At 65.0% G+C, this 11,067-nt stretch overlaps 1 protein-coding gene across 23 annotated transcripts in view; it reads right to left on the bottom strand.

Annotated features, from left to right (window-relative positions):
* Positions 1-1,842: 1,842 nt before the first annotated feature.
* MAP4 (microtubule associated protein 4) overlaps positions 1,843-11,067 on the bottom strand; it is a 129,906-nt gene continuing 120,681 nt past the window's right edge. For 8 of the 23 annotated variants that reach the window (XM_045856720.1, XM_045856718.1, XM_045856719.1 and 5 more), the window contains 4 exons: positions 10,379-10,471; positions 5,451-5,532; positions 3,882-3,994; positions 2,152-2,455 (listed from right to left, as the gene is read on the bottom strand). In XM_045856720.1, coding sequence (XP_045712676.1) covers positions 2,243-2,455; positions 3,882-3,994; positions 5,451-5,532; positions 10,379-10,471 — 501 coding nt within the window. In that variant the 3' untranslated portion in view covers positions 2,152-2,242. The other 15 variants (XM_045856727.1, XM_045856732.1, XM_045856734.1 and 12 more) reach the window with 11 other exon arrangements.

The following is an 11,067-nucleotide window of genomic DNA, read 5'->3' as shown; positions in this document are numbered from 1 at the left end:
AACTGGGCAGTACAGAAACGCCCCGCCCACCCACCCCTGCGGCTGCAGGGCCATGAACAGCGCACAGGCCTCTGCTCCTCCCGTCAGGGCAGCCCCCTCAGTTTCTGGTTTGTGGGACCGTTCACGGGAGCTGTGGCCGGGCCACCCAGAGCTCTCCGGCTTGGGTCACCTGCTCCACCTCGGCCGGCCCTTGGTGGATTAACAGAGGGCACAGGTGCCCTCGGGCCCCGCCCCCACAGCTTCCTTCTCCCCAGCGTCATCCTGCCCCTTCCTCTCACGGACAACCCCGGGCGCCCTGATCTCCCTGCCCGGTGGCCCGTTCTAGGGATGGTCTGGCTCTGGAAGCGCTTTGTCTCCAAGACCAACAGCTTCTTGGTACCCACCTGGGAGCTGGGGACGTGCCGGCAACCCTCTCCACGGCAGGTGCTGCTGCCCCAGAAATGGGAGCGCGGCCCCACCCACATGCCCGCCCCTACAGGGACACCCAATCTGAAGTTTCTCCCAGGGCCCCGCCTTCTCAGCGCGGAGGGAGGGACGGGAGCGGAGGGCGGGAGGGCGAGGCGCCCGGGCTGCACCGCGGAAAGTGCTCTTGCGGGGAGCCCTGGGACTCCCAGGCCACTTCACTACAAACGGGTAGGTTTTAATCCTTTATTAGAAACCATGCAAACTTTAATACAAAAAATACAAGTGCAGTAAGAATCTTCGTGTCAATATGATTCCCGGGATTTCTTCTCATTGCAGCCCCCGACGGCGGGCCTGGCCGGGACCCTCCGCAGGCTGGCCTCGCTCGCCTCGCCCCCTCTCCTCTCCCGTCAGGCTATCGGGGACGGGGACGGCCTCGGTCTCGTGCCTTTATTTTTAAATTTCCGGACCTGATTCCGCAATACCCACGCGAGGTCTGGACGTCTCGGGCTCCCTGGGAGCTGAGGGCTCGAGTGTCCTTGGCCTGCAGGCCTGGGGGACGTGGACCTCCCCAGCCCTAACCTCGTATCTCCCACCAGATCCCAGGAATGAGACGGACAGACAGATGCCAAAACCAGCCTCTGGGTTAGAAAAGAAAAGCAGCATACAACACGCAAAACGCCAGAACCACCAGCGCGCACTCCGCGCTGCTCCGCCTGCTCGCCGGCCACGCCCCGCACGCCCCCGCCCCGCCCCGCGCACGCCCCCGCCCCGCCAGGACCGCTCCCGGCCTCCCGGCCGGAGGCTCACGCGTCTCCCCTCCCCTTTCCTTTAACACCTACTGAAGACTTTCATTCAGACATGACTTCAACCTGCAAAACTACTCCACCAGTTTTTAGGTTATTTCTTTAAAAAGGGGATAAAACGAGAAAAAAATGACAGCAGCTAGGCAGGTATGGGACGCAGTGGGGACAGGCAGCACTGGCCCCTAACTAACTTGGGGCGGGGTAGCAAGAGGCGTCTGGCACCACCCGCATGGGGGGCACTGCTGCGGGGTCGAAGGGAGAGGCAGTGACTCAGCAAGCTCCGGGGGACACAGGGCTGGGCCACCGCGCGGACACTGCACTCTTCCCTCCAGGCGGACCGGCGAGGAGGGAGGGTTTGTCAGTTTCTCTTGGGTTTGGTCCAAAAAACCCAAACAAAGAGGACGTGGGAATCCGGTTCCTTTCTCTTAGCTCCCCCGAGGTCCCTCCCACATTAGGCTCCCGCCCCACGCCCTCCCAAGCTTCCCCCGGAGCAGTGACCATGGTGGGCCAGGAGCAGAGCAGGAGCCCGGCCTGGGGCGGGGGTGGGGGACGTGTGGGGATGGCTGCTGCCCTAGGCAGGCGAGGCGGGGGGGGGGTGGGGGGGGGGGGGGGGGGGTGGGGGGGGCGGGGGGGGGGGGGGGGGGGAGGGCCCTAGAGGGCTGCCCAGCACCCAAGGGGTCACAGGTCTAGTGGGCCGCCCGGGGGAGGGAGCCAAGGGCCCGGGTGCCTGAGCTGGGGCCACCAAGAAAGTGGGGGGGGCGGGAGACAATGTCGGCCCCGTGGTCGGTGCGGGCCCTGGCGTTTGCCCGGAACGTCAGCCTGTAGGTCTCAATCTGCAGTGACACGGGAGGAGGGGAGGGAGGGGTAACGAAGGAGACAAGAGGGGCGACAGAGGGGACGGAAGACGAGACCAGAGTGTCATCGTTAGATGCCTGGAAAAATAGAAGGTTGCTTCGTTAAAATGTAGGCCACGCTCCAGTCAAAAAACAAAGGAGTTTCGATTTGCAGCCAGTGGCAGGGACCCTGGCCGGCCCCTAGGCCAAGCCCAGCCACTTACTTGTCTCCTGGATCTGGCAGTCCAAGGTCTGGGCCTCCCTTTGGTCACCACCCCCTGCCAGGGTGGTGTGGCCATTGAGGCCACTGGCTGATGTGGGGGCGCCAGCTTCGGGCACTGCCTCGGGGATGGCCGGCTCCTCCCCAGCGGGGGGGCCCGGGCACGGAGGGGCCTCGCTGCCACCGCCCTCAGTCTACAATGAAACAGTGGGGGAGACAGTGCAGGGTCAGTCCGAGAGGGAGTGGGATGGGGTGATGGTGATGGGTCTCACACACAGCCCCCACCCCTGCTGCCCCTGCCCCTCCTAAATAAGGCGCGGTCATCCGGACACTCCAGGCCAGGCGATCCCCACCCCGCCCCACCCATGGGGGCGGCCTGGCACAGGGCGGGGGGGGGGCAGGCTCTGGGTGGGGAGCGCAGTCCCGGCCGGTGACACTCTGGAGCCCCCTCTGAGGCGCAAGGCTTTGGGAAGCCCCTGGAAGGGGGCAGGCGCCGGCTTCCCACCGAGGCCGTCGGCAGCAGGCCTGCGGAGCTGTCTCCTGACGGCCGGCTGGCCGGCCGGTCTGAGCTCTGAGCTCTGAGCTCTGAGCTCGGTTGGGAAGCAACGGTGCCGCAGGCAAGTTAGGGTTAGAAAACCAATTCCAGGAACAATAAAGAGAGGGCACTAACGTGAATTAAAAACCCCACAAGACACAGGGTCAGAAAGGCCGAGTGTGAACCCTGGTCTGCACGCACTTGCCCCGCGACCTTGGGAAAGTGGGCCGAGACAGCACCCCACAGAGACATTCCAGAGGCGGTGGGGGCGGGGTCAAGGGCGTGACAGAGCCAGGACCCCTGCATGCTCCCGGAGGCCAGCTGGGGCTGAACCGGGGCTGGAGGGTGTGGAGGGGACAAGGGACCAAAGAACCAGCTGCACTGGGCTGGCCCGGCCCGGCCGGGGCACTCAGGTGTCCAGCGGAGGGTCCTCTCTACTTGCTCTCCTGCCCCTGCAGCTACCCTCGGGCACAGAAGCCCGCCAGCGACATGGGACACAGGACAGACGGCCTCTGGGCACACAGAGGGTCTCACAGGACTGTGGAAGGAGGGAGGCAGGGAAGGCCAGAGGGAGGGCAGGGAGGGCGGGAGGGGAGGCCTGGTCGGTCTGGAGAGGGGAAGCTCCGCCCCTGAGCGTGTCCCTCCAGAGGCAGGCGCACACCTGGCCCGCTGTCACTGGTGGGGAAATGTCCCGTTCTGCTCCCGGGCCTGGAGGGGAGCCTGGCCCGCAGCACGTACCCAGTGCCCTGTCATGAGGCAGGTGGGGACAACTACCGTGCGGGCCACACCGCCTTGGGTGACCTGTGCCCCAGCCCACGGTCACTCTGAAAGTGGCCGAGATGAGCTCGGACAGTGAGAAGACCGCGGCTCTCCGAAGAGGCCCTGTCTCCAGCCGGGGTCTCTTCCCCTCTCCTGCCTCGCCCAGGACCAGGACTGACGATGGATGATGGGGGAACAGCAATGGTGTCGTGGGAACATGACTCTGAACAGACTGAGGGGCGGTGACAGCACCCACTTGGGGGGACCAGAACCCACCCGACACCCCGCCCCTCCCAGCTTCGTCCCCCTGGAGACCCACTCGCTACCTTCACGGCACCTCCCGCGGGCAGGTGGCCCACGTTATCCAGGGATCCCACCTTCGCCTGGGCCTTCTCCTTGAAGTTCAGCTTCTGACTTTCGATCTTGACGTCTCCTCCACCTAAAACCGAGATGGTGTCGTCGGCGGCAGAGCAAGAGCCCCTCGAGCAAAGCCAGGGGCCCGGAGCAGGAACCCCGCGTGGCCGGGGGGCGGCCCAGTGCCCGACGCAGAACTGGGGAGACCGGGACCGCCCCTGGGGGCTCTGAGGGTGACGAGGGGGCCGTGAGCATGCTTGTCGAAGCAGCTGCTCCTCTCCAAGTCAGGCTGAGACCATCCCTCCGTGGGGAAGGCACCCCACAGCCCTGCAGCCCACAGCCGCGCAGCCGCTGACCACGCTGGGCAGGCCCGGGGCGCAGCGCACAGCCCCCAGGCGCCTCGTCAGCTCCCGGGCCTCTGGGCACGCGGCTGCCCCCTCCGGTGGGCCGTCCGGTGCGTCTAGGCTCCTTTCAGCTGCACGAACACCCTGTCCATCAGGGACAGGGTCCTCATCCTGCGGCCGCTGGCACGGATGCGGGGCAAAGGTTACTTCCCCAAAGTCACCACCTAGCTAGTGACTGGCAGTGACAGGATGGACACGCAAGCTGTCTGTGCCGTTGACCGAATCACACTGCACTGACCAGGAGGAGGGGCGAAGGGCCCGGGGCCTGCGGGCAGAGAGGGCAGGGCCAGCACCAGGATCCAGAGCCCATTAGAGGGCAGGGGCCTGGGGGGAGGCGGTCCGAGTGCTGGCCAACGCTCGGAGCTCAGGGGCCGCAGGGTGGAGGGCCGGCCTACCCTCACACGGCCGGAGTGCGGCTCCCCTCTGAGCCTGCTTCTGCCCCTTCCGCCTGCCCTCAGCTCCCGTCACAAACCTCGACACCTGGCTTCTTGCCAATCCCCAGCACTGGCGCCTCAGCCCTGCCCCCAGCCAACTCCACCCCGGAGACCCCCAGGGCCCCCAGGGAAGGAGGTCTCTCCCAAGAACGGGTCTGCCGGGCGAAAGAGGGGCAAGGACAGCTGAGGGCCGCAGTGCTCCCACCTCTTCAAAGAGAACACATTCCAACAGGGGTGACAGTTTTGCTGGGAGGGAGAGACTTTTATTGGCCTTCACCTTAACTGGTCCCCAGTGACTGACCCCCGAGACACGCCCACCCCGAATCCCGGGCCCCCGGGCTGGGGGCTGACACCGTGCTGCTGGGGAAGCCCTTTGCTCCGGTACCTGGTACCCGAGGGTGCCCCGGGCCGTTCTCTGGAGCCCCTTCAGCTAGTGTGAGCCCCTGGGACACGCCTGCCCCCGGCCCCGGTCCGCAGCAGCACACACACAGCCTGTCCTCAGGACGAGGCCCGTGCGAACGGCAGCCTTTACCATCTGCTCCTCCTCCCGCGGAGAGCTCAGCGCCCTGAGACCCGCTCCCTGGCGGGGACTGAGGGCTGTGCTGTCCCACCGCTCCGTCCTGGGTCGGGGTGGCCCCGGAAGTTTTATGGAACGACAAAGACACAGAGGGCGAACCCCGGTGGTTGAGGGAGACACACTCACCAGGCTTGTGCTTGATGTTGGCCTTGGACCCGCACTTGGAGGAGACCTTGGAGATGTCTACCTTCTTGTTCTGAATCTGAACCTGAGGAGAAAAGGACAAGAATGTTGCTTCAGAGACACAACTTCTTTATAATGCTCGTCTCCACGTTCAAGCTTTTTCTCTCCTTGTAAGCCCTCATCTCAGCCTGTTCAAGGTCACAGTCCCCTCCTAAAGTGCTCACCAGAGCCCTGGGTCCACCCTGGCCCTGTGTGCAGCTTCTGACCGCACCTGCAGCCAGACCAAGCGGTGTTCCCGCCCCACCCCCACCCCACCCCGTCCAGGCACCCTCCAGGCAGCTCTTCTCCCACGTTTCTGGGCCCCAGGCTCCCGAAACACCCCTTCTGTCCCACCCCGAATCCCACTGGTCCACTCCCAGCGCAGAGATGAGCCGCAGTAACGTTCCGGCACATCTCCTCCCTCCCGGTTCTTCCCAGGGCATCCCCCGCACGGCTGACAGCACGGACGCCTGTCTTCCTCCAGACGCCGCGTCAGGGGACAGGGCCGGCAGACCCACTGCCGCCTGCCCTCGGGCACCTTGGGGGCAGCCTCAGTCCCAGGAGGGCGGCAGGTCTTTACCCAGGAGAGGACACCTGCAGACAGCAGCTCCCGCGCGCTCCCAGTCGGGGGCCCGCAGGATCCGGCGGCTCCAAGGCTGTGGAAGAGCCTGGCTTCCCCACGCAGTGGAGACCCCTCCTCCCCGCGTGGCCCGCAGAGCACCGCCGACAGGCACACACGAGGCGGGCTTTCGGCACAACGCCGTCTAACCGGCTCCCTGGCAGCGCCCTGTGTTCCTCCCTCCCGTGTCAGCCGGCACCGTCTCCACCCGAGGACAGACGTGGGGTCTGCTCTGCACTCGCAGGCCCACCCGCAGCCCGGGGCCGGGCCCGGCACCACCGCCCACGGTCCTCAGCTTGCCTGAGCCATCCTCTCTCCCTCTCTCTCTCTGTTTTTTTTGGTAAATCTTTTCACAGAGTTTCACTTTAGCTCAGGGGAGAAGACCTTTTCAAGTTCTGAGATGATCTCTAGTAATTTCCTTCCCCCTCATCCTGCCCCATTCCATCCTGCGCACCGGAAATGAACCTGGAAGCACCAGAGGATCCTGACCTCAGCTGTCCGGGCACTGGTGGGAGGCCGACCGCCGTGAGCGGCCGCGCTCCTGCTTCCGGAACGCGGCTCACGCTGCCCCCCAGCCAGCAAGCCCCCCGCATCCTCCGACCGTCCTCTGAGCCCGGCTCAAAGGCCGCCTTCTCCAGAGCCTTCCCCCGCTCAGCTTCCCTCCACCTCATCACCCGTGAACGGCAGCGGCAACCACTGGGCACCAAATGGCCTGGCGCATGCAACAACGCCCTTTCCTAAAAACACACGAGCGCTTCTCGAATTCGTGTCGCCCCCGTGCAGCGCCATGCCAGCCTCCTCTGTGTCGCTCCGACGCCGGAGTGCGTGTGGCCGACGCGAGCCCCCGACAGCTGCTTACACAGCACCCGCTGCCATGGAAACGACAGCCTCTGCTTTTGACTCGTCTTCCCCGCGGGCTGCCCTCCTCCCTGCACGGGAGGACGGGAAGGGCACATTTCCCGGCTGGACACGTGGCCACTGCTCTGCCCAAGCCCACGTGGCGCTGTCCCCGAGACCGCCGGCGCAGACCTCACGGCGGTCACTCGCCACAGCCAGGCTGCCGCCACGGCGCGGAGCCCACATGGTCCCCGACGGCGCTCTGCCCTCGAGGCCTCCGCTGCTTTACCCCCGCCTCCCCCCCGCCGCCTTGCCCCCAGTTAAACACCGGGTGACGAGGGGCAGGCTCACTTCACAGATGCGCTCCGGCCAGTGAACGCGGGAGGAGCGCGCCCCGGCTGAACTCGGGGCCTGGGCGCCGGGCGCCAGGAGTCCACGCGATCTCCGCGAGGGACACCACCGGAGCAGGGGGACACGCCGCGCTGCCCCACAGGAACACCTCCCTGCCTGTGAACGCCCGGTAAGAACGCGGGGAAAACCAAAGAAACCCGACGTATCAACGTAAAGAAAAAGGAGGGACAACGGAACACGTTAAGTGGGGCATTGGCTGCGGCGGCTCAGTGGATCGAGCACGGGCCTGAGAAGCAAAGGATCGCCGGTTCGGTTCTCAGTCGGGGCACATGCCTGGGTTGTGGGCCGGGTCCCTGGTGGGAGTCACACAAGCAGCAACCACACGTTGACGTTTCTCTCCCTGTCCTTCTCCTTCCCTTCCCCTCTAAAACTGACTGACTGACTGACTGACAAGAGAAACATGTTAAGTGGGGCTGCAGTCAGCAGAACCCCGACTCTGGGACAAACCCCCGGTGCCCTCACGAACGACATCACTACGAGAACAAAACCGGACAGGGGGGCTGCGGGGCAAAGGAGACCGCTGACCACAAGGCACGAGAGACACACCCACCCAACCACAGTTTGTGGCCCTCACTGCGTCCTGGCTGGAATAAGCAAACCTGTGTCACATGTTCGTGGACCTTTTAAAACATGTGCACGCGCGCACAGTGGAGAGTCCCTGTCTTTCAGAGTCACACAGTGGAGCGCCTGCAGATGAAGGATCCGTCTCGGACTGGCTCCAGAAAAATCAAGGTGAGCACGTGGTGACGAGATGGGCCACAAGTAAACAAGGCTGGGTCTTGTTTAAGGAAAAAGTCCACTTCACTGTTTTATCAACCTTCGGGTATGTTTTTGAACATGTCTGAAAAGTTTGAAAAGCTCCACTGCCTCCGACACGCGGCTCTGCCTCCCCAGGCCGGGACATGCAGGAACCCCCACCCCTCCTTTCCTCTCCTGGCTGCGGGCCCCCCCCGGCTCCAGCTCTAGGGAGCGGGTGCTGCCTCACTGGCCTAGGACGAGTGTGCCTCGTGCTGCGAGGGCCGGCCCGCAGGTGCCCTGCCCGCGAAGCCTGACAGCCGGCAGAAACCGCGTCCTGGCGGAGCCCGCGTCTACCGCACCAGCTGCAGCCGGGTCCGAGTCACCGCTGGTCTGCGACGCCCGCGGGCCTAGTGCTACTGAGGCGACCCTGCCACCAGGCCCGGGTGCCCATCACACACACACGCACCCCCTTCCGAGGGCCTCAAACTGCTGCAACTTTTAAACGTGGGATCGGCCACAAAAGTAGCTGCTAACTACTTCCTCGGGACAGGAAGTATTTAGTAGTAGTGGGACTACTTCCTAGCGACATCCTCCTGGCCCCTGACGAGGGTGTGTGTGTCTGTGGGGGGAGGCACAGTGAGGCACTAACCGGGATCCTGCTTCCGGCGCCCCGCCGCCCCCAAGGAGCTCCAGAATCTCTGCGTGGGGCAGGGCTGCGGTGGGAGACGGGCTCAGACGGGTGGCGCCAGCCACCCGCACAGCAGGCCCGCTCTCCCTGAGCCCAGCGCTTACTCGTGTGGCCTTCCAGCGCTCCGGTGCTTCGAAGGGGCGAGAGCACCTCCCCCCCTGGGGTGTTTATCCTCATCGTCCCACCTGCAAACAAGGCTCACAGGCGGGACCCGAGTGCCCTGCAGTTCACAGGAGCTCCCGAAACCGGAAGCGCTTTTACAAAGCACACCCCGCCCCCCTTGCTGATGCCCTGCTGTCTGGGCGGTGTGCAGACCACAGCGGGTGGCAGGCACACGAGGATGGCTTCCAGGGCTCTCACCTACACCACCCCACACCCACAGACGAGTTTCGGTGTGACACACCGAACCCCGAACGGGGTGTGACCACCGAACGGGGTGCTGTGTTCGGTGTAACACAGCACCCCGGTTACCCCGAACCCCTGTCTGCCTTGTGTTCAGTGGGCCGAGAGCCTGAGGAGAAGAGCGAGGGCCAGCGCCCACCCGGGCGCCCCCGAGCGGGACCTGTACTGGACACTGCCCCCACTTTGGCCAATCCCACACTGGGCTGGCTGATGGCTGGCCAACTACCATGCTGGCCGGGCATTCCCCACCTGAAGGCAAAGCCAGGGCTCCTGCCCACGCAGGGAGCCCCTGGTGAGAGGCGACTGGGAAGGAGGTATAGTGAGGGGGGCTGTGAGGCACACTACGGCCGCATTCCTCACGACGGACCTGGGGCGAGGGGTGGCAGGATGGCATGACCACCCAGCGGGCAGTGAAGGGCAGGGGCTGTGCGTGGACGGCTCCCCAAAACGCCCCTGGCCCATGCTACAGAGTCCCACGGGCCCACACAGTCACAGGGACACACGGCAAACACAGGGGATGCTCTTTACGCACCAACGGACAACGATGCCTGTCCCTGTCTCTCCCTAGACCAGGGCCGCCCTGCGCGCTGGAGCCCCCCGTGTCCCCTATGCAGGTCTCAGGGGTGGCACGGAAGAGCAGCATGACAGGAAGGGTGTCTGGACAGAGCAGGGAAAGGGACAGAAATAAGGGAGGGTAGAGGGAATGAAAGAGGGAGGGACTAGGAGAGGCCGAAGGGGGGAAGCGATGAGCGAGGAAGGGGAGGGGAAGGCTGGGAGCGGGGAGGAGGAGGAACGGTGGGGGCGAGCAGCAGGTGACCGACAAGTGGGGAGAAGCGGGGAGAAGCGGGGAGGAGGAGGGATGGTGCACTAACCCCCCAGGGGGGCTACAACCAGGAAGGGGGGCGGCCTTGGGAGAACGAGGACCCCACCGTGCTCAGAGGCGTGCAGACAGAGGCGTGGATCCCCAGGAGCACACTCGAGAGAAGCCACAGGCCCGCCGCCGACCACGGCCCTCAGACCGGGCCTCTGACCCAGCTCTGGGGGAAGCGAAGAGCCCCGCCCCCGGGGCTGGCAAGATGCCGAGCGAGCGCGCGGCCCACCCGCCGGGTCCTGTCCGCTCGGGCAGGTGGCCTCCGCCCCAGGGCGCCCCGCAGCGGGCTGGGCCCCAGACGCCAGGTGCCCGGAGCTGATACTTACATTGCCACCTCCAGGGACATGCTTAATATTGTCCTTGGAGCCGCACTTGGACTGAACGTGGCTGTAGTTCAGCTTTTTGGAGACTATCTGGACCTGGGGTGTCAGAGAACAGAAAGAACAACACAGAGGGAGAGGGCTGGTTAGAACGACACAGGGCAGGCGGTGAGTCCACACGTGACCACGACGACCAACACAGAGTGTGCCGAAGCTCCGCCCACCTCCAGCAGAACAGCTGTGGAAGCACAGGGGAAGGGATCTGAAGGAGCAGGAAGAGGGTGAAAACATGGACCAGCGACACAAGGACAGAAGCAGATGTAGTGAAGGTGCTACACGGTCGTCACCACTGCTCGTTGGCGCCTGGGCTGGGGTTCACAAGCCCGACAGCAGCCAGCCCCGGGCGCCCACCCCACCAGGGCTCTCCGGCCCCCTGCCTGCTCATCCGGACCAGCCCTCACCCAAGGGTGGCCCTTCCCTTCAATCTGGGGCCTGGGGCAGCTGCGGCCAGCCCCACTCTGGGAGGCAAAGGCTGCTGGGAGAAGCACTGGGCAGCTGGCTCACAGAGCGCAGATCCGGTACTAAGGGTAAGGAAGGGACACTGATAAACTGTAAACGCAGACACACCCTGGGCCGCTGGACCTGCCGTGCACAACCCTGGACACCAGGGGGCGCGCAGGCGGAAGCCTGGGTGG

Source organism: Phyllostomus hastatus, unplaced genomic scaffold (genome assembly GCF_019186645.2).
Source record: "Phyllostomus hastatus isolate PE091 unplaced genomic scaffold, TTU_PhHast_1.1 phas_scaffold_129, whole genome shotgun sequence".
Taxonomy (NCBI): Eukaryota; Metazoa; Chordata; class Mammalia; order Chiroptera; family Phyllostomidae; genus Phyllostomus; species Phyllostomus hastatus.
This window is presented reverse-complemented; position numbering and strand designations above follow the sequence as displayed.